Here is a 23,159-nt window from a genome sequence, read left to right on the forward strand (position 1 = left end):
AATATAACAGCAATTAATTTCGGACTAATTTTATGTATTTCCGTTTTGTTATGTATGAAATGAAAGTGCGAATAAATGAGAACTATCAATCATTTTTCAATTTTTTCAATCAACGTATTTTAAAACCTTGTTTGGAAATTACGAAGTAAAATAGTACAAACCCATTGTTACACACTATTGAAAGAGGTATAAAAACAATACAGGCAATACACACTATTGAAAGAGGTATAAAAACATTCGTATAAAAACAATCGCCCCACCATCGTACATGTTGTAATAGACTCGTTTTTAACGCAGCTCATAAAGTATGTTCTTATTGCCCTTCTCTATAACGAAGCTCATACAGTTTCACAAATAAAAATAAAAATTAAGTACATTTGTACCAGTTTTCAGTGCACTTTACGCTCGAGGCGAAATTAAAAGTTTTTCACCCCATTGACGAGAGCACACAATTTCACTATGAAATCCATCCATTTCGGCTGTTGTTGTTGCAGTCCATTAAACATCTCCAATACGAATGCCCGAATGTTGGTCGAGTTGAAAAATGTTTGCACCGGAGAGGCATTCGGTTGCAGTAAATGACGATCAAATGGGCAGATTGAAATCGATTCTTTGTTTTATGGCAACGTCATAGGATCGATAAACGATTCCAAGCAAACTTTTTAACCTCAGCCGTTTTTGCCCCAGCTGTTCCATGAAACGATGAAAAGGGTTTCATTTGGAGAAGAGTTTAAGGTAAAAAAAGAACAATATATTTGTAAAACTTCTGTTGAAAACATGTCACAGGGAATATGAAAAAATTAAAGAAAATATAGTGGGAAAAAGTTGCAAGCATTTTTTGTAAAGATTATGACATACAGGGTGTATAAACGAACCCTGAAACGCATTGAACATTGAAACAATTAACAAGCTAATTTAATTTTAAAGTAAATGATTTCTATGTTTAGGAAATTTATTTATGTAATAAGAATTGTATGGTAGTATACGCAATAAAAGCCACAACATTACGATTCAACAATGTTTTGCTTTATATTGCAGCGAATACAGGACTTTATGCACACTACGTGTTCAACACTTTAGACAAGGAACATACAGGCATTCTTAGTTTTGAGGTAAACACAAAATCTAAGATTATAAATGGGACCAGGGATAATTTTACCTTCTCGCTTCAACACACAGAACTTTGTGCAGGGCCTTTCGATACTCTCGCGGGGTACGCTCGAGGAGAAACTGTGCTGGACCTTCTCGCTGTACGACATCAACCACGACGGGAAGATCACGCGCGAAGAAATGACGGACATCGTGACGGCCATCTACGAGCTGATGGGAGCCCGCGACGACGGAGGCACCGACGAGGTGAACATCAAGAGCAAAGTGGACAACATCTTTCAGGTGAGTCGACCCCGTCCGGGCAGAAAGATACAGTGTGCAAAGCCTAACGAAAACGTATGATTTCACCCGAATCAGAAAATGGATACCAACGGCGACGGAGTGATAACGATCGAAGAGTTCCTGGACTGCTGCCGGAAGGATCAGCTCATCTCGAGCTCGATGGGCGTGTTCGACTCGACCATATGACCTCTGGAGAAGTTCCACTCGCTGCCGGACTACGTGCTCGAGCGGCGGGGTAGCGACGGCGGAGAAGACTCGGAGGCGGACACCCCGGACCGGAAGGGGGACAGCAGCAACGGCAACTCCAACGAGAGCAGCTTGCAAACGGCAAGTAAGTACGCGGAGCGGGAGGGTGGTGGGGGAGGGAAAGGGGTAGGCGGATCTACCAATTCGGTAACAACACCAAACGGTTGTCCGCCGTAATGTAATTAATCGTGTAATAAGTTTTTGTTTAATTATTTCTAAATCGGACGCTAGGGCCTATTAATGCGTGGAATAAATTTCTGTTGTACAGAATTACGTTTTTTTAACAAATTGGTTGTTTGTTTCATTTCGGTTTCGTCTCGGTCAACCCTCGTTGTAATGAAAGATATTACGTATAAGGTAGTTTTATTTGTTAAGCGTGTTGAGGTCTGTATGTTCCAAAATTGGCTAACCGTAAACATAAGCTTGGTTAACTAAATTTTTTAAACTATTGATATCATTACCTTACACTATCAGGACTTATTATTTTGTCCTGTAATATTAGCCAAAAACTAACAAATTGTACGAACCTGAGACTTAAAGAATTATCATACTTTTTTATATCAGACGCTTTGCTAAATTCGTATAAATGTAAAAATGAATGCCTTCTTTAGAAAGATAACATTCGATTATGTGAGATTTTTAGTGCTTACGTACTGTTTCATAAAAAAACCTAATTCGTTTGTACGCATGAAGACATTTTCTAACAATATATTGAGTTATAGGAGTGTGCACTCAAATTCTTATGGTACAGTTTTTTTCTGCTATTTGTTGATAATTTCCTGTAAAAACCCTTGTAGTGTACTTCACAATTTAAATTATTGTTTGATTATTTGTTTGTAAAAAAAGTTTAACTGTTCCTCATGACTTCAAATCATAATTTTTTTTAAACTTTATGTTACTAGAACGTTGTATAACTAGAAAAACAGTGTTATTTTATCTTAAATCTAAAATTAATATTCTAATAAAAAACGATACGATTAATTGAAACATTTCAATGTATTTTGTTAGTATACAAAATACAACAGTGATACTCTTGTGTCTCATTTCTATAGCACAAAATTACAAATAAGTTGTTGATTTACAAAAGTCAATTTCAAAAGACGTAGATCATGGGATTCTAGTATATGTAACTAAGTGATCAATTTCAAAATAAAATTAGTGCTTCAGTTCATTTGAAGAGCATTATTAGTTTTGCATAATTTTTACAACTGATTTTCATTAACATATGGAACTTTACGGTGGTGTCTGACAGTCTTTATTTTAGAAGTCTTTATCGTTAGAGGTTGGTGTCGGAAAAAAATCTAATTTTGAACTAACAAACTAACTGTAATTTTAGAGATCTCCATCCTTTGAACACGTTTTATTTGCAACGCAACAACTTCCAGCAGCCAAACCCCTTTGATATAGAGGGAACCGGCTTTGATACTTTTTTTTTACAAAACAATTTTAATTTATGAGTAATGTTTCCTTCCAGTTTCCCTTTGCACACTGATATGAATAAGTGAAACAGTGATTATCCATCGCTGTCGGTTGTGGTGTTACCAAAACCCGCAGCGAAGCCAAAAGCAAACCATCCCATCGGTTGCTTTTGGCCAGCAGAGCTCTTGCGAAGGAGGCGAAGCTTTGGCTTGAGCTCCGTAGCGCTTGGATACGGATTTAGATTTCACTGAAATTTCATGGCTTTTTCTACCGCTTCTTTTCCCACCATCGTTTGCGCAACATTGTTGGTCGGCTCCCTATCGGTCCCCGGCCGGATGCGGACACAGTACTGAAATCCGACACATCGAACGGCCCGACAACGACCGCCGCCAGCAAGGGTCGCCCTGGAACGGGAAAGATTGCCACCGCCACCGGAAGCGCAAAAACGCAAACACCACCGAAAGCCGGCACTACTAGTGCTGGTTCGTGCTCGAACGTGCCCACCACTACCGGCACGCCAGCTACAACCGCCACAACCACCAGCAACCCTTCGAAGGCACCTCGAGCATCCCGCACGGCCAAACAATCGATAGTGGCTAACGGGCGGGCGAAGACGAGCGTCGCTCGACATCACAACCACTACCACCACCACCACCATCATCACCTCCCCCAGCAGCATCAGCAGCAGCCGGGTCAGCCTTCGGCAGCCATCTCGGCCTTCGCAGCAACGCCGCAGCAGCAGAGTCAACCGTCGCTCAAGCACTACCACATTCCGCTGCAAGACACCTACCAGGCCTCGCAGCAACCCCTGCAGCCACTGCAGCTGACCACGCTGCGGCTCGGCCAGAGCTCGTTCTATGCACCACCTCCACCGCCTCCGCCACCCCCACCGCCACCAGCGACCCAACACTCAACAGCACCCGGACTGCCGGTCGCGTCGGCGTGTCACCCTCCACAGACGCTCTCGCTCGTCCTCCCACCGTGCAACGGCGGAACGTCCTACCTGGGCCAGCTGTCCGTGTCCCCCTCGACGACATCTTCCCACCAGTGCCACCTGCACCATCACTACCACCCGCAACCGGCCGGTCGGATTGCGGTGATTTCCTCGCCAATGTCTCCACCCGGTTCGTGCTGTGGCGCCGGCCCCGGTGGCCATCCGCGACCGACCGAGCTGAACTGCTGCCAGGGTGCGCAGGCGACACCCAAGCCGGACATTCCGACGCCCACGCTGGTGAAGGTGAAGGCTTGGTATACGGTGACCAAGCAGGGCCTGTCCTACTGAGATACGGCGACGTAGATCGGTACCGGCGGTGGATCGGGCCGACGGTTCTCTGGTCGTTCGACAACGGATTGTGGAACGCGGCATAAAAAAGAAAACTGTTAAAAAGAAGATTATATTTTCGCGACATGTAGGCAACTTTCTTGAACGTTTATTAATGGGTAAGATTAACGATTACGGATGGCTCCCTAGCAAATGATCATTTGTGCTGATCTTCCACGAACACGGAATCATATATTTTGGAATATGGTTTGGTTTAAAAGACATGTAGCTACATATTACAATCGCCACACACTAATTAACCGAGAACCCTTTTTTTAGTCTGCTCAAAATTTTTCACTGCTTCCTTCCTTTACTCTGAGTATTTCAACGATATTTTTGAGTTGAAATTCCCCTCATATCACTCTATCGCGGTGTGTTACACCCATAGAAGTCCTTCAAGTTAGGAAAAAGAAGAGGATGCTTGTGCTGAAGAAAACTTGTCTGGATGATGCTAAAAAACATTTCAAGTTGCTTTTTGTTCAATTTGTCTGGAGCCCTTTTTATTAAAATATTGCATATGGTTATATTCCTTTTTCCGGTGTTTAAAAAACCTGTACTTATATTTTGTTGTATATGATTTGAAATCAAATATACTTTGAATGGTGTTGCATGTAATACAAAGTTATTTGAAAAATGCGAGAAACAAAATTTGAAAGCGTGCACCAATTGTAATCTTGTGACAGAGCGGTTATCTACTTCATTGTAGTGTCTTCTGTTGTTTATATATTCTTTTCTAGGTTACAAATTTACTGACTCATGTAGTAAGTGGCTTTAGAAAACTAAATTCAACCATGTTTTCTCTGCTTCTTGATTCTCCTTACGAATTCAAGTCCGATATAAATTTTCCAATCAACAGCATAAAACATTTGTACCGGTTAGAGAATTAATCGGAAGACCGAAACAACTACAGGACTCACCGAGGCAGAGATCCTCTTGTATCTTGCAACCCACAAACCGACAAACAGGAACACATTTCATCGCAAATGTAATGAAACAGCAACAAAAAATTGCAATACGTGTGTAGAACGAACTTAGAGGAGATTGCAAATCTCACCGAATTAGCTTATACATATTGGAGGTTCCTTCGCACACCGAAGGACCTCGAGGCAAACATTGGAACCAACGGTCATATCTAGTCGATCGCAGTAGGCCGGGACGGTAGGGTAACGATTGTACCATTTTTATAGTGAACGCAGATGTTTTCACGTTTTTTATTTCACACCCCGTACTAAACCAATCAGTTCCTCAAAGGGTCATATGCTAGCAGCGTTATAAGTGGGTGAAAGGAAAAGTTCAAGTGAAACAAAACCAAGATATTCTAAATCGTTGAAACATAGTCTTTTCGCAGCGCATGAAGCAAATCGACAAAGAAGCAACGGCAATGGCGTTAAAAAAAACAGAGAGATGGATAGAGAGATAGAGAGAGAGAGAGAGTGAGCGAGGTGGAGAGAGCTAGATGTTAAAGTTCCCACAAGTCCACTTATGTGCCTTCCTGATTTTGACTCCTAATTGTAGGTTTAACACGATCTGTTACGATAGAGTACATTAGCCAAAACTGGTGGCTGAGAAATCGAAAAACACGCAAAAATCAAACTGAACGCAAACGTCCCCGAGCAGTCTGGTCACAATACAGCGTCCAGTTAACTTAACTCTCGCTGCCAAGGGATAATTTTTCTCGGGGTTTCTATGAATATCGAGGAGAAAGAAAATCAAAAATCTAGTTTCCTGCTCCCAAGTGTGACTTTACCTACACCCGGAGTTTATTGTTACGTACTTGTTGACAAGCTCTAGAAAATAATTCTCTGGACCACCAGTGTCTAGGCGTCGAATGCAGTTAAATTTTCCTTGTTCCGCATCCACATTTTCCGTTACCGGACACATGCTGGAGGATCCCGATAGGAATGGAGCGAAGAAAAAACCCCAGTTCTTACCATAAGAAAGAAAGCGTCATGTATAGAATATTTTGCTGGATTTGAACGAACCGCATATGAAATGTTAGAAGAAATAAACCATAATTCGTGGTACACACGTAAACATCAACTATCGTCACCATTCGTCAGGTTAAAGGCGTTCCCGTTCTGCCGACACGGGCCAAACGAAGGGGTCACATTTCCCAAGGAACGCAGAGAAAAGAAAGATTTCAAAACCAATACAACTTTTGCTATCTCGAGGGACTCAAAACGATCAAATAAGTAAACACTATACCTAGGTGATAATAATAATAATACGTGGAATGCAAATAATAAAAAAATAAAAATGCAAAATAAAGCCATAGTTCAAATAGGTAGAGGAAGGGAGCATTTCAAACGCATACCCACGCGAAACAATAAATAGCAGAATTTAAAAAAAAACGTTTTCCGATAATTCAATGTTTGTACGAGATACATTAAAAAGAACCCGAACACGTTCAGAGCCGTTAACATTTCTTCCATTATATTTGAAAAAGGGCATGGCGCGCAAATGTTACTGGATCATAGATTATTTGTATTTGCGTATATAGAGTGTTACATATTTGAGAACGAGGCAAAAATTAATATCAGCAAACATTCAATCCAAACCTAACCGAACGATAATTTGGAAATAATAGACCAGGGCTTAGATGAGCACTGTACTGTGCATGGATTGTCCGGGCACACGTACAGCAGGACTATAGGAAGCGTGTTGATGTGAAAATATCTCCCAAACCCATTTAACTCGTTTCTGGTTACCGTAAGTGTCTAGTGAACAGCAAATATTACATGGAACAGAGCTACAAAGTTGGGGTTAAAATAGACGTTACGAAAAGCATTGCGCTATCAAACATTGCGACGCCAATAATATTGACCTCGGCCCCCGAAAGCGAACGCGTAAACCTTTCGTAGCAAGTGTAATACTGTTAAAACGAGACAATTTAACCTAAAAGAATATATATCTATATAAAAAAATGAACAAAAAAAATCGTTCTAGGTGTTGACATTTATTCGAATCCTGTAGTGTGGCTAGAGCGGTGAAAATGTTAACTACAAACAAACAAAAAACCAAATCCGTTAGTGCGTGAAGATAAACCGTTTATACTTAAAAACAAAAATCTCAAACTCCAACGTATTCAACGATGGTGGCGTTGGTAGCAAATCGAAAATACCTAAGGCAAAACTAAAGCAACGATATCATAGTGTCTAATTGTTGATCTAGATGTATAATTTGTATGGGTGTAGATTATTATTGCCGTGGGTCGGGTAGAGAATACAAGACAACAACTCGCGACGAAAAACGGATAGATTTGAGGAATTAGGAAATGAAAACAAATGAACCTAACAATAACATAATCGTAAGGATTTCTTTAATGGATCTTGTTCAGCAGCGATTCAAAGAAGGCTCTCTTCTGGAAAGCACCCGAATTCCTAGGGGTTGAATGAAATGCAACAATGCTACTTTTTCCCGAATGATCCCTCCCTAAAGCTCCCCCGTCTCATTCTGAATGTATTCCCTAAAAGAAGGTGATTAAGTGTAAACGAAGCAAAACAAACCGCCCTCGAACGATCACTTCTGATAAAGCGGTAGAAACTAGAACCATCAACATGATACGGTGATGTGCGTTCTTTTTGTAAAACTTTGTAGGTGTGATGTAAAATAAAGGAAGAAGAAAAAAACACAAACTGGTCGACGGTTGAACCGGTAAAGGGAAAGCAACGAATGGCGTATGGGGCCGGTAAGCAGGATTTAAAATAAAAATGTACGTGAAATATCCAGGATTTTACCTAAATGCGGCATTGAATGTGGACTCAAGAATACTTTATTCAACATGGATGAAATCATTGTTGGCAGTGACAAAAAAAAAAAGCGAAACATGTGTTGAAGCATTCTTCCTAATGAAATGAATCAAAATATCGTTCTTAATAAATCCTGATGTGTATATTTGTTAGAAATGCTGTGTTTTATTCGCTCCCCTTGCGCCACACATGTCATCGGTTGCCGAAGAAGAAAAGAAGGGGATACATTACGATCACACGCTCGGTCACTTTTCGTTGGTAAACTTAGCTTAATCAGTAAGCTCAATAATTCTTTTATTTCTTAACATACTATCAGCAAATATATCCGTTTCAAACTATCACTATTCACATGCCTTCCGTGAGAAAGTGCACTTTGCTTTTTGAGTCACGGTCGCGTCTACCGGCGTTGAATTATCCAGTTTTGGGTAATTTTCCATACCGTATGAAACATAAAAAGGCTAATTCATCGGATTTAGTGACTCAAACGTCACGCATATTTGAATGGGGACGTGTGTGGGTGAAATGAAATATTGAAAGGGCACACTTGGATGGGCAAATTATATGCGACGATAGTGAAAACAATTGTAAAAGGCATCTACGGTCTAGCGAAGTGAGTGATACTTATGGTTACAAAAAAAAAGGATCGAAGCATTTACAGAAATCAAACAATGAACGATTAGATTTAGAAAACTAATATTCGAATAGGCACCATATATGAACCAACGATACGTGTGGCGGAAAGTACAGACGGTGACCTTTGCAAGACCTCTGCTCCTCCAGCTCGATTGTTAGACACTGTGTTGCACAGCTTGAACGGACGGAACAACCATTATCAGCACTAAAGGAATGTAGAATTAACTGTAAACCAGTCCAGCTACGACGGCACACACATTCAGAACGTGCACCTCTCTCCAACGAAACCCTAGAACTTCAATAGCTTACGGTGTGTGTAGTAGTTTTAGAAAAGAAATTTCCTTTTCTTTTTCTTCTCCTTAATCGCACTGCTTTCCGTTTCATCGGCATCCTATCAAGTGAAATAGATTGGAAAACCAAACATACACATTAGATACAGTCACTAATATACCACAAACAACGGCTATCTCTACATGCCTTTTCCGAGTCGATTTTCTTCGATTTGGACAGCTTCTTTGCTTCCTTGAGCTTTTTCTTTTCCTTTTTCGAGAGCTTCGTGGAGGAGTCGCGCTTTTCCGCATCGGTCAGCGGCAGGGTGGCCGACGTGTTTGCGGATGATTCTTTCTTGCTGCTGCCATGCTTGGACTGCTGGCTAGCGGCACGTTCTTCAATGCTCTGCTTAATTGACTAAAAAGGAGAGCAAGCAAGTATTATAAACACGGTTTTAAGCACCGTTCGAAAGGAGGAACTGATCGCCTACCAAGTCTTCTTCGGCCTCCCGGATTCGATCCATCTCCAAGCATTCGACAACTTCGTTCCGGAGTTGGACAATCTATAAAAAAAGTGTAATATCAATCGCAGATTAGGAAACACATTTAACCAATGTATTTACAAATTCCATTTGACATACTTCAACTAAACGCGCGATCAATGCCTCTTCCTTTTCCTTGTCCGAATCGGTTTTGTTCCGTTCCGGCTGAGCCATCAGTAGCCGGATTTCGTACTCCAAATCAGCCTGTTCCTGTTCCAACCGATGCATGCGTCGTCTGAGGAAGGAAAACCAAGAAAAAAGAAGGATAGGTGAAAATATCGTTCCACAAGAAGAACGGGTTGCGTACGTACAAGTACATCAACTCGGCTTGGCGACGAAACAGCTCGTTCTTTTCGTTCACTAGCTCGAACAGCTGCATGATCAGATCTTCCACCTCCTTCGAGTTTGTCTGCAGCCGAATGTCGAGATCGACATCGGCCTCGACCCCCTCGCACCGCTCCCGGATCATCTTCTCCAGCACGATGCCCTGCTTCTCCAGGCCCTGCTGCTGGGTTTCGATGATCTGTAGCTCCTGGTGGATCTCCTTCAGGGGAAGCATTTTGATCGGCTTTCGCTCCGGCAGTGGTGCCGCGATCAGCATTGGCAACGCGGGTGCCGGCCCTTTGCGCCGTTTCCACTTGCCCTGGGACGATTTGTTCGCCAGAATGGAGAGGCTTCCGAAACTTCCGTTAGCTCCGCCACTGCTGCCTTCGCTAATCGGCGAGCTCTGGGATTGGCGATTGCGGTTTTGCGCTTCCTTGTTGTCCTTCATCTTCTCCCACTGTCGCTCGCTGCTGGTGGCGGCGTTGTGCACTGGCGATTCCGAACTGGCGTCCTCGTCCAGCACCAGCGGCACAATGGTTCGCCGGTAGACGACCGATTCGTTACTCGGGGCTCGGCTCACCGGATCGGATGGATCGTGCTCGTCGGCCATTAGGCTGGCATCGAGCGTAAGTAACCGTTGGCTTGGTACCCGCGTCAGACCCCCACTTGCGGAAGTAGCACTAACGCCCAGGGAGCCTGGCGAGGATTGCTTCGGGGTCGATGATGATGATGGTGGTGGTGCTGGTGCCAGCCGCTTCTTACGTGGTGTCGTTAGAGTTCCACTACCGCTGGTATTGGAGAGGTTCTCCGTAGACGTTTTATCAGCACCGGATGGCACCACGACTAGAGCAGGCTTCGGTGAAGATGCTCCTCCACTCGGTGGTACGGGCACGTCCGGTGCCTTACCCTTCTTGCGCCTCGGCACAACCATCGACGAAGGACCGCTCTCTAAGCTGGACGCAAGCGAAACGTTCGAACTGCTCAACCGACTGCTCGACATGAGCGAGTTATCGAGCGAGCTGACGGAATCGTTGTACGCGTGCGCTTTCCTTGGCGTCGGCACCGGCGTTCGGCGTGGAGAGGGCTTTGAAACCACCGGCACGATTGCCGGTTCCTCTTGCTCGTCGTCGTCTTCCTCGCCGAACGGATTCGCCGGCACTGCACTCGAAGCGGTTGTTTTTACCTTCGGTGGAGGTGGCCGCGGTGGTTTCGATGAGGGCGATTGAGGCGTATCATCATCGTCATCGTCACTGCCGAAAGGATTTGTGCTGATGTGGCGTGCCGTAGGAACAGGTTTCGACGGTGTTGTATTCTGTACTCCCGTTAGCTTTCCGCTGGGTGCATCATCCTCTTCGTCGTCATTTCCAAACGGATTCAGATCGGATGGATACTGCTCTTCATCGGCCGTAGGACTCTGTATCACTGGCCTCTTTTCATTATCATCATTATCTTCATCAGTCTGTTTTTTCGGTTCAATCACCACCGCCGGTTTGACACTCTTCTCATCCTTAGGCACTTCGGATTCCGCCGGCTTGCTGCTTTCCACAGGTTCTTCTACCGATTCCAATTTCAACTTGTTACTCGTTTCAAGTTCTTCAGGCACCTGTTTAAGGTTAGTATTTAATACAGAATCATCAGGCAACACCTGGGTTTCGCTAGTGATCGGTTCGTTTGTCGAATCCTTCGGTTCGGTACTTGTCACAGATTCGTGGCTGGGCAAAAGATTAGGATCAGTACTTTCCTTTCCTTCAGGCACAATAGATTCAGTCACACTTGCTGGAACCGAGTCCAACACCGGTGGCGTAGGAGACGATTGTTTCTCTTCCTCAATAATCGCTTCGGTACATTTACGATCATCTTTAACAGTCTCTAGTGAGATCTCGGTCGTTGGTTGAATAACGGTATTTGTGTTTATTGTGTCATCTAATGTTTCATCACTTTCCAGGCTGGAGTCCTTTAGCTTTTCTGTCTCCGGCAGTTCTACCGATGTCTCGGATTGTTTTCTAATGTCAGCCGGAACTAGCACGACGTTGGTTGCCTCCGTCAAACTCTCTTCAATGGACTCGGAAGGTTGAATTTCTTCGGAAGGGTGGTCTTTGATCTCGTACACCGCAGAAGGAACCTGCGTGTTGCTACTTGCGGAGGTTATTACATTCTCTAATCCTAACTCATTTGAAATAGACTTCTCGGAAATGTCCTCCCGGCCAGCAGTGTCGTCGAGGCCTTGAACAAGTTTCTCAAACTCATCCTCCACGTCGACCGTCGGATCTTCCGGTTCAGTGGAAGCGGCGGACGTTATTGGCTGCTTATCTACGCTATTCTGTTTCGGCGGTGGCAATACCGGAAGATCCGGCGGTTTGTCTTGCTCCTCCTGTTCGTCATTTCCAAGCGTTTGCTTCAAAAAGCTGCTCATTCTCGACTTCCGTTCCAGGTTGGACGTTTTCTCCTCATCGCTAAGCGGTGCCGACTCAAAGAACGAGATCCGATCGAGCAGCTTACTGCTACGTACGACGGTTCGCGGCAGGCCGGTCGAAACCACCGGAACTCCACCAGGGTCGGCGCCGCCACCAATCGACGAGTGGGTGCTGCTCTCGGACGAGGCAGACGATTCGCGCCGCTTCGCCAGCTGAAGCTCCTCATCCGGGCAGGTTTCGCAGCAGTACTCGCCGTCCGTTTCCGTCTCGTAGAAACTGCCAACCGTTAGCTGGGTTCCGCAACGGGCACACTTCAGGCATGATCGGTGGTAGCTCTTCTCGCCGAAGCTAATCCGTTCTGCCAGGAAGATGGGATTACTACAACGGTTGCAGGTTGCGCGCTTGGGTACGCCCACGAATGCTGGTATGCTGGCCATCTGCGGATTAGTGGAAAGCGATGCGGTTAGTGTTAGTGGTTGGTAGATCCGAAACCGCGCGAAATTAGTACTAAAAGAAAGCTTTCGTTTCACTGAACAGGTTGAGGCTATTAGGGGTTATTAGGGGTTATCATGAAATCGTCGTTTCGTTTTAGCGGTCGCTAAAGGTGCTCATTTGTTCATTTCAGTCGCTAAAAGTTCATTATAATGAACAAATGAGAACCCTTAGCGACGAATGAGCGCCTTTAGCGACCGCTAAAACGAAACGACGATTTCATGATAACCCCTATTAGAAGACAGTCGGGATTAAAATATTATGTTTCTGGGGTTAGAATCGATTCCAAAGGATAAATGCAGCATGGTAAATTAGTTTAAAAATTGCTTGGATTCTCCAATCAATTATTTAAAAATCAAGACATCCCGAGTCAAAACGAAAACAACAGACATACACTGATAAGAAGCATTGAAAATAATGAAACATACAAAAATTAGGTAGGTAATACAAGACATGGTATGGCAGGGAAGCAAGCAAACGAAAAAAAATACGCCCAAACGCGGGAAAGCAATATGGCGATGAAAATTAGCAGCGATTAATTGTCGCTAATCGTGCGTTAGCGTGTCTACAGCGGAGAGGGCCGGCGGTAAATCAGCTCAATTCAACCGGACCAATACAGATTACTGTTATTTTGGATGTTTTTTTTCTATCTTCTCATTCATTTCGCACCAATGGAAAGCGGCGTCGGGAAAAGTCGATCAAAGCTACGGTGGGTGGATTGAATACGATCGTTTTAGTTATGGTTGCCACTTTCGTGCAGCGGTGTGAAAACGGTGTACCTAGGCTACGAATAAAAACGGCTGTCGTCGCACGGTGATATTACCTGGCTTTTGAGATTCCGGCCGCCTAGCAGCAACCAGCAACCAGTCCAATTCCGCTGCTTTCTCTACGCTTTTCGGTCGTCGCGGCCCAGTGATTCGTCGACCGACGGTATTTAGCCGTGCGTATCTACGCGATGCCCGGATCGCTTTCGATCGTCTCTTTGGGTCAATTAAATTGTGCCCAAGAAAACGAAGCCAGCGGAGTAGGATGATGTTCTATGGTAGTGTTTTCAATATGTTCCTTGATGGTTAGAAGCACTTGTGCCACATCCAACAGTGGTAAACGGTACAAGTAGTAGTGGGGTTCTGTTCGTACTGATGATAATGGTATACTTCGAACACTCTTATTTCTAAATTACACACAATTCTAGCGCAAAAAAAAAACGAGTAACTATCGAGTAACGAGTAACTACAAACGTGGAGATTTATGCTCAGTTTTGGTATTGATTCTTATCGATTTGTTCGAACGGCTCCCGGATCGCTCTCGACGTCGAAGAGATTCTGATTTCAATACTTCTGATGTGTTTTTTGTGGATGAGATTTGTTTAAATTACTATCTTAAGTGATCACCCCTTTTCTTTACTGCTTCATGGCCGTCGGATGAGAATGACATTCGATTTTTCTTCCTCCGTATTATTCGGAACACCTTTCCGGGGTGGGATGTTCCCGTTGTTCTCCGGTCAATCTTTCTCGCACGTGACGCCTATGTCCACCACGTAGGCTTAATTCTTATGCTCGGTTTGTGCTGTCGTTCTTAGGTTTTTTTGGTTTTCTTTCCACACTTTTTCATTTGCTCCTTTCAAAATTGTTCGCTGTGTTTCCACCAGAGAATCCCGCCGCTTCCTCGCAGCGATAGTATGGGGGGGGGCCCAGCAGCTTGCCCCCGCGTTCTCTAGCAGAAGATCTCCGGCTTATACTGTCCGACTATGTCCAGGCTGTTGTTTTCCTCCTGCGGGATGGTACCCACCCAGTGGTGGCGTGCGCGATCGATGCAAAACATGTGTGTATCCAACGGAATGCGGATTGAGCAATTAAAAGCGATGTCGTAGTGCACGGATAAAGATCGCCAGCAGATATGAAACATATACGGGGGAAAGAGGGAAGAGAATGAAAGAGTGGAAAAGAAAGAAAGAAATAGAAAACACACGGTGAGCAAATGCTTATTCCTTATCGCAACCACAACAGCATTCCCCAGAAACGAACGCATCATCAACATTGCGAGAAACGAGAACACAACAGGTTGAGGGGGTTAGTTGTTAGTGGCAGCCCTTTGGTTCGAATTAGTTGTGTGATTAGTCACCCTGGTGCATACTTGTTGTGCATGTGCGTTCAATTAATTGCCCGCAGATGAACCCTTTCCACTTATCAGTTGTTTCACTATCATCACGAGCTCACCACACCACATCTTTAACTTATAAACCTATTTTTGTCACCCTGACGGCCAGTGTCACCCGGATGCTGAGTGGACAGAGACTAACTCTGCGGCCAGAGCGTACAATCTCGACCGAGCGGAGACGCAGCCATTTAGCTGAACGGTAATTTTTCTCACTCTCAGATGAAACGCTTATCGCGAACCGATGATTCAGGTGTGTTGATGTGTATGTTTAACGTGGCCTGAGGGAAGGACAGAAATTAGGGCGAGGGAGCTGCTGTAGAGAGCCGGCTGTGAGAGGGAAACGCCGGGTGGGTTGATGTTTACCAGTTCAATATTTGCCTAAGCTAAGTTCCACGTTTCAACATGGTTGTGCATCGCCTTCCGGGTTGCATAGGAAGGTTGCAGAGCTAGTGAAAATTTAAACATATGTCAGCTCGCGAGGCAATGTGTGTGGATGTGTGTAAATATTCAAAGTTGTTTGCACAAAGCACGACGACGACAACGTCGATGAACTTTGCCGTCCCTGTATGGTTCCATCAGCTGCCAGTTTCTCAATGGAGCATAACAAATTGGTAAAGAACAGTAACCAAAACTATGGTTATTTAAACGAAAAATATGGCTCTGATCAGTTCAGGTGGTAATTCTAAATATGTCTTGACAGTATAACCTAACAACGTAACAATATTAAACCAATTTAAATTATTTACATAATCAGCCATAATTTGGCTATTATTAGGGGTTATCATGAAATCGTCGTTTCGTTTTAGCGGTCGCTAAAGGTGCTCATTTGTTCATTTCAGTCGCTAAAAGTTCATTATAATGAACAAATGAGCACCCTTAGCGACGAATGAGCGCCTTTAGCGACCGCTAAAACGAAACGACGATTTCATGATAACCCCTATTATTTTGAATGGACTTTCTTGTTACAGATGGAATCTGCTGTAAACTAACACATTTAACACTTGAACTACCGGACCAGTCATTTTGATTGGTCACGTACTTTAGCAATCACATTTATTTCTTAAGGTTGAACAATTCTAATGTTGATGCATGACTTTCACACATCCAACTTAATTTTTATGTATTCCAACATAACATTTTCTTTTTAATATTGAAAATAAATCGCGGTAAAGTTTCGGTAAACAGTAAACATCGCGGTAGCTTTGGTGTTAAGGAACAGCGCTGTTTGCTAACGTATTTGTTCTAGGTGATAGAAATCGCATGTGTTATTTAAAAACGGCGATCTGTTTATTCGGTGCAGAGCCAGATCAATCTATTGCGGGCCCAGAGAGGTGGAATAAACGGGGGCCCTCCAAATAGTTCCATGTGCTTTTAATGGTTCTATGCCAATGCCCACAGTTGGAAATATTTGTTGTATAACAGCTTGTATGATAAATATTTGCAGCATTGAATTTTCTACCAATGCTAACACTTGTTTCTCTAAATACGATCCTTCGTGTTATTTTTCATTTTTCATCTATCTCCTGTGCATGTGTTATAACAAATGTTAGTTGATCTACAGGGGAAATATCGTGAGAAGAATCTAAAATAAGACTTTAGTTTGTAGGCGCTCTGATTTCTTTAGCAATTTCTGATTAGATTTCAGTTTCAGATTTGATTTCTAATTAAATATTTTTATAAATACATCATTCTATTACCCTGTTATTGAAAATATAACTTGAAATGTTGAAATTCATCATATTCACGTAAGAAATCCTAACCCCAGACGGGCAAATAATGTTATACTGGAAACTTCTCGTTTAATACTCTCTTTCAATTAATTTAGTACGTTTTTCTATGGTAGAAAAAGAGATCCAAATATTTTAAATCACAGTTTGCCTAAAATTTATCTCGATAAAACATGGCCATAAATCCAATCCATTCAAACATTAAAAACAAAATAAAACAAGAACAAAAAAGCATAAAATATAAAGCGTTTCTTTTTCGCCCTTAAGCTTGGGTCACTTCGTCGCCGCTTAGTCCACTCATAGGTAGATCCGGTTCTGGACCGGTGATGTGCGTTGCAATATGGTACCATTGAGAAAAGGGCATGCAACGAAAAGCTTCGTGTTTATATTTCAAACCCTTCAATCGAGTTAATCATTCAACCGTAAAGCCGTTCGGAATACGTACTGATAGTTTAAACAATAGATTTTTGCCTTTTCGAATTGCGCGCGCGATTGATCAATCCGGACATTCCCATTTCACATCCACCGGATGTCGCGTACAAACTTCCGGTCCCTCCTGTATTCAATGCCAGCGCTATACGAGAGTGAATGAAATTTCCGGAGATTTACCTTCGGTAAATGAAAAATGTTTCGTGCTCGGCAGAAAGGTTTGAAGGTGTATCAAGGTGTACAATTATCTGCGCATCGTCGGCAGCCAACAACAAAAAAACTGACCAAATCTGGCCCTTTGCTCGGTCAGACGAGAACATTTTCCCGGTGCGGATGGGTTTGGTGTGATTTCGAACAAAGCACGTCCGATGCAAAGTGCCGATAAGGGAAAGTCAATTACGGGTAATGTCTGCAAGCTCATGACACTAGGGGGTGTTTTGCTATACAGTTTTCCCTATAAATGCCGGTGAGTTTGAGTGACCATTTGGCACCGGAATCGATGCTCGAAGTGCTCGATATTCAAATCAGGCTAAATAAAAAAAAATCTTTACACGCACACTTGCTGAAACCGGTCGTTTATGTGGGTAGACACCGTGATCTTTTTATCGTGTTCTGTTGCGCAGATCAACAATCCCGATTAACGAGATCATTTGAAAAAACCTTTCTTTTCACGTGTACATAGCGTTTTCCTCGTGGATCGGTTGGTTAGGGAAAAATAAAACACATAACAAACAATAGGACAAACACAGAAACACCACGTTGCACACGTCATCCATCACGCATTCGACATGGTTCCGACGGAAGCAGACGGAACCGATCTCGATATGACCGAGTTGAACGCGTCAACTGCACACCGTTGCTCGCGAAATTGATACCCGTAGCCTATCGGTGGGACCTTTGAACGACGCAAAATAAAAAAGAAAAACAACCGACACAACAGTAAACAAAAAATACGAATGGTTTTCCCTATACAGATTTAAGCTGCGTATCCACGGGGGGCGGCTTGCGGGTAAAAGCTTCCCCTTGGCCATCCGTCGGCGGAACTACATATAATTTGCCATCATTATTATACATTTCCTCCCTCCGGGCCCATTTTTACCATTCCCCCGCCGCCGGTCCAATATTCTATTCCCGAAGTGAAATGGCGTGTGTTTTGTTTTCTCCCATAAAGCGAACACGCTGCTCGTGGCTTGTTCGGCCGCAAGTATGGCGGGGTTTCTTGGCCCACGCTACGGCTCGATGTTGGTAGTTTTGTTTTTTTCTTTCCTATTATGATTGTCTTCTATTGCCAATCTGATTCGCATCGGGCGGTTAACCTAGAAACCCATCTCTTCGTGGCAACAAGGGCCCACCATTCCGTATTATGGTAATGATGATGATATTATAGACTGATAGCAAACCATCGGAAAAAACGGCCGACGGGAACCGGATAAACAAACGCACATTAAAGTGAACGCACGGACAAGAACGAGACGACCCAACCCTATCAGCCGGGAGGTTAGAACGAATTTCACAATGCATGCCAAGAGAGATATATATTTACATGGAATGGAAAGAGTATCGCAACACCAGCCATGAATTTCTACACGTTCTCCATCAGTCCACAGACATTGAATTACTTACACTGCCCCACCGTCTAGAAAATAAAGTGGAAACCGACTCCCTAACTCCGGTCCATAAGAAGATTTGCGTTATCGACGGTAAGCACGTGCGGTTAATTTTCTCCGGTGATTTGTTAGCAAATGAAGCGAGAGTAAATAAAGTTCGAGAATCGGACACGGTATGCATACGCGCCTTCGGAATGGCCTTCGCTCGGTGAAACATGGGAATCCCATTGAACGTCCCCCGTTCGCTGCCCCACGGTGGGAAGCAATTTATCGAAAGGATTCGACCACACGACAAGATATACGGCGGCGGCGCTCGTAAGGATAAGGATGAACACTACCATGCGGCCGACACCGACACCACCACCACCACCACCACCACGCCACTCTACCCCAGGACCACCACTAGAACCTTGGGCTAGTTCGCCTTTTGCCTCTGCTCTGACCGATCGAACGAAGGATCGATACGATTGGGTAATTTATGGTCCATCCATTATTTGCTTACCTTCGGGTTTAGGTCGTCGGGTTTGGCGTCCTTCTCGGAGGCTTTCTTGTTCGCTGCAGGTTCTTCAAGGTGCAGCCGGAGTGGGGTTGTTGGGCGATGCCGGGGATTCAGTGTAGGGGTGATGCATAGGTTGGGAGAAAAGTGAGAGAAAAACACGGTTAATCAACATTACAGGGAGCTTCAAAGGGTGATGTAATAGTAGAAGCGATCGGTATTCCCTCTTCTTGGATTTCTCGGTCAGTTGTATGATCTGTTTGGTTGATGATAATCGTTATTCGTGTCACTCAAAAAAACTCAATTTCATCACAAATTGGTTTTCAAACCGCAAGAAAATGATGAGTTGAAACTTTTAACTTGAAAAAAATATCTGAACTTTCACTGCTATGACTTATTCAACAAACGTTTGTGTTCGAGAAATATTTAGGTAACGACAACAATTTTTCCAAAATATTTTTTATTTTGCTCATTCGAAAGGATCCTAAATTGCCATTAAATTTGATATTTCAAACTTACTTAGATACTTTAACCCACATGTAAAAACCCAGATGTTACGTTTTGCAATTTCAGTTTTCCAGTCACAATTGTTTGTAAACCAAAAGACGAGTAACACAGTGTTTCAAATAATTTATTTTTCAAATTCAATTTGTAATGTTTTGTTGATACTTTAAACATTTAGCAGACTATCTCCCATTCTCAATTTTAAAGTTTGCTGTATATGAAGTTTTTTAAATGAAATATTAAATATAAATGTTAGATCATCTCTGGTTGAAAAATTGTTACTTGGTTGAACATTGAAATAAAACAGAGTACAATTCTGCTCACTTAACACGTTCAGTACCACGACACCCATATATTGATGACGCTACTATTCGTGTTAAACATAGATTTTTTAAATGCTCCATAACACTTTTTATGTATAAGATATGGTTATTTTCGAAATGGCTGATTAATGAGAAATATTAACTGTTACAGCTGAATTATTGGATGCTTTTTTCTAGCTCCTCTTTATCGCATTTCTTCGTTTGTAAAAGAGATGCCAAACTCGTCCATTGATGGTGTTATTATTGGTATGGAACGTGTTAGATTAGGTTTTCAATAGCATGTATTTTCTAGCAATTACTAGTTTATGAAGTTGTGCAATAAAATCTGACACACATTCCTGAAAAGTAAATGTGTTATACGTCGGGACACGACACTTCGCGGTTCAAGGACACCAGGGCCAAGATTGGCAAAGGTAGTAATTCAGTTGGAAGTATTTTTCACCAAACGAAAGAATCAACCATTTCACGTCGTGTTAAAGCAACAATTGCAATAATGCGGTTTATGCATGACAATTCCCTGCCATTTGTTGTGGACACCGCAAAGCCAGTTGTTAAGCATCGGTGCAGGCTTGGAAGTAAAATTTATCACTTTACAACGATCACACAACCATTTGCTATGGCGGATCAGTGTCAAGCATCCGGCCAACCGAGCATTAGAGTGGTTGTCAGGCACTCTCGGAGGTCCAACCTAGCCCCACCAGTTGCAGCACGATCAAAAGAACGTTGGTTTTTGTCATAGATACCGGTCGGTACGGTAGAGAACACTTGGTCAGAGACCGTACGTTAATCCCTCATGGGGCCGTCGACGAACGATTTGCTGTGGTGCTGCAGCTCAAAAACATCGAGTGGTGACCAACCATACCGGCTCGGTAAGGCAGCCGTACCGTTTGGCCTAAAAACATCCATCCAGTGGTGTGCAAAAACCTTGCCTGCTTGGGGCAAGAACTAGAACAGCGCGCCAAGATGGTGGTTGTGATTAGGTCGACTGTTTGCGAACCGGATAGCGGCAAACGTTAAACCCCATCATGAGCGAAGGGTGGGGGGAAAAGTATGGGCCTTACCTTGATTGCTGAACACTCGGTAGTACTGCGACAGGTAGGTGAGAATGGAGAATCGATCCGGGACCTCGTACTTGACCATATCAGCCGGATCCAGCAGCGACGGTATGCCGAGATGTTGCTCCGCGATGGTGAACGCTAGTTCATTGTTGTAGTACACGTTGTCCTTGCTGAGGCTGGCAAAATCGCTGCAAGAAGGGCGCGCACACGAAAGCCAAACAAACCCCGCGAATTCGCGTGTTTGGAGAAAAGAGAAAACTCATTAGTGTACAAATAACAACACCAGTCGAGCGGGAGAGGGGGGGCTGATAGCTATAAAAGTCGTAAAGTAGAAATAAAGAAAATAAAACGTAGTCCAAAAAGACGAAGAAATTATATGTACGTTGTAACGGCCATTTTTATGACAGTGCAATCCACCGTAACGGAAACGGGGTTGTACACTCAAAGCACATTGACGTAAATACAATTACGGAGTGTAAAATATTCCTCCTGGACTTCTTAATGCAATAATGGATGCGATATATTTTACATTTTTACATCACGCTATAGACACATTTTTGTACAGTCTAACACAAAATAATGATCTCATTGCATTTACACGAGTCCAGTTTTGGGAGATTCAAATATATACTTCAGGGAAAAATCTTAATTCCAAATTTTATTTTTCTATATTCAAAACTAAAAAAAAACTACTATTTTTTGGCGCCGGCCACAACGGCCACATTCTTTCTATGTTCTCCATCGCATCGTTTGTCCTCAAAAGACGTTACATTCGCTTTCAAATTCAAACCGAAAACCAACACCCATTAAGTTCACGTGGAAATTATTATTCCGGGCGGTCTTCGTCGTGAAGTTTGATCTGCTGGCATACGTGCACCAATGTGGCTACATCCGTTGACGAACACAACACGTCCGTCCGCGGCGGTATTTCTCACGTATCGCACAACCGAAAACCGTTAATATTCATATTTATCATTCGATAGTAGCTTCGCGTTTGGCGCGTCATTTGGGTGCCTTCTAATACTTTCTTTTTTAAATTAAAATTAAAAGACTCCAGACGTAGGCATGACCATTCCAAGCAAGATTTTTTTAAAAGTATTCAATTGAAACACAACCCACATTACACCTTAAAATTAGAGCACATCAAGGATTAGGTTGTCCACCACACGGACACAGGCACTACCGTACTAAGGCTACAGGCACAAACACAAACACACACACACACACACACACACACAATTCCACTCAAGTAAAACGAAAAACAAACATAAGAGGAAGGCTTCCACTAGACAACACACGGGAGGGCGTACTGTATACTTACTATTTTTTATGGTCAAAAGAGACTCTTTTTCTAGTATCTATGATGGGGGTGGAAGTTGGGTGGTTTTTGAGTTTTGTCGATATTTTTTGTTTTTGGGACAGAAAGCAAGAAGCCGAAAAAAGAATGGATTAGAAAGCGTTAGTAATGGCGTGTGTGGGTGTATGTTTGTGTGTATGCTTGTGGTGTTTGGTAACATTAAGTGTACTTCTCCTTGGTTTATCAACTGTGAGTGTTTGGAGTTCTAAACGATAATGGAATGAGTAGTTCCTTCTGTAGTGGTGTTTGACTTTCTTCTCCTATTTTGCAGGCTGAAACGGCTGATCGAAGAGATACTTACATCAAATCCGGCCGGAAGTTGTGGATGATGGCGCAGAAAGCTAGACCGTCCCGCCAGGACGTGCTCATGTTAGTGATCTTAACATCCTTGTAGCCCTCGGCGACCCGGCGGCACCATAGTTCTAGTGCCTTCGTTCCACGACGCTCGGACATGCTAAATTATCTATTGCGTTGTACGGGGTTGTGGCCGGAGGGGAGAAAAAAAAACAAACGAAAAACACCAAAAAACACTTCAGTTAGTATCACACAAAACAGGGTTAGGTAGAAGGAAGGGGACCCTAGAAAGGGAGGTCCGATTGACGTGCGTTTACGTTTTCGTAGGATGCGCAAGGAGAGGAAAAAAAAACACAGCGAAACGAATCTTCGGAAGTCGTCTTTGACGGATCGCGGCGTCCGGTCT

At 43.3% G+C, this 23,159-nt stretch overlaps 3 protein-coding genes across 3 annotated transcripts in view; 2 read left to right on the top strand and 1 right to left on the bottom strand.

The window, feature by feature from the left end:
* The window catches only part of LOC131288103 (Kv channel-interacting protein 4-like), a 52,376-nt gene extending 50,798 nt beyond the window's left edge, over positions 1-1,578 (top strand). Inside the window, exons 4-6 of the mRNA XM_058317213.1 lie at positions 1,039-1,112; positions 1,180-1,392; positions 1,468-1,578. Of these exons, the coding sequence (XP_058173196.1) occupies positions 1,039-1,112; positions 1,180-1,392; positions 1,468-1,578 (398 nt within the window). The remainder of the gene's footprint in view (positions 1-1,038; positions 1,113-1,179; positions 1,393-1,467) is intronic.
* Positions 1,579-1,974: 396 nt separating this feature from the next.
* LOC131284692 (IQ motif and SEC7 domain-containing protein 2-like) lies at positions 1,975-4,339 on the top strand. The gene is made up of 2 exons (XM_058313555.1): positions 1,975-1,995; positions 3,299-4,339. Exons 1-2 carry the CDS (start codon positions 1,975-1,977, stop codon positions 4,337-4,339), a joined length of 1,062 nt encoding a protein of 353 aa, XP_058169538.1.
* A 4,746-nt stretch (positions 4,340-9,085) lies between these two features.
* LOC131289903 (MICAL-like protein 1) lies at positions 9,086-22,916 on the bottom strand. The gene is made up of 10 exons (XM_058319244.1): positions 22,761-22,916; positions 21,106-21,290; positions 19,224-19,285; positions 15,119-15,121; positions 12,048-12,746; positions 9,883-11,996; positions 9,671-9,806; positions 9,521-9,592; positions 9,238-9,447; positions 9,086-9,151 (listed from the first exon to the last, which is right to left on the bottom strand). The coding sequence occupies exons 1-10, from the start codon at positions 22,910-22,912 to the stop codon at positions 9,086-9,088; spliced, it is 3,699 nt and encodes a 1,232-aa protein (XP_058175227.1). The 5' UTR covers positions 22,913-22,916.
* Between the last annotated feature and the right edge of the window lie 243 nt (positions 22,917-23,159).

The sequence above is a fragment of the Anopheles ziemanni genome, chromosome 3, assembly GCF_943734765.1.
Source record: "Anopheles ziemanni chromosome 3, idAnoZiCoDA_A2_x.2, whole genome shotgun sequence".
Taxonomy (NCBI): Eukaryota; Metazoa; Arthropoda; class Insecta; order Diptera; family Culicidae; genus Anopheles; species Anopheles ziemanni.

Coding starts and splice junctions, on each gene's coding strand:
- LOC131284692 (XM_058313555.1), top strand. CDS start 1,975: ATGAAAGATATTACGTATAAG. Junction 1,996..3,298: donor TGAAAGATATTACGTATAAG/GTAGTTTTATTT, acceptor ATACGGATTTAG/ATTTCACTGAAATTTCATGG.
- LOC131289903 (XM_058319244.1), bottom strand. CDS start 22,912: ATGTCCGAGCGTCGTGGAACGAAGGCACTAGAACTATGGTGCCGCCGG. Junction 9,593..9,670: donor TGATCGCGCGTTTAGTTGAA/GTATGTCAAATG, acceptor CTTTTTTTATAG/ATTGTCCAACTCCGGAACGA. Junction 9,448..9,520: donor GGGAGGCCGAAGAAGACTTG/GTAGGCGATCAG, acceptor TCTCCTTTTTAG/TCAATTAAGCAGAGCATTGA.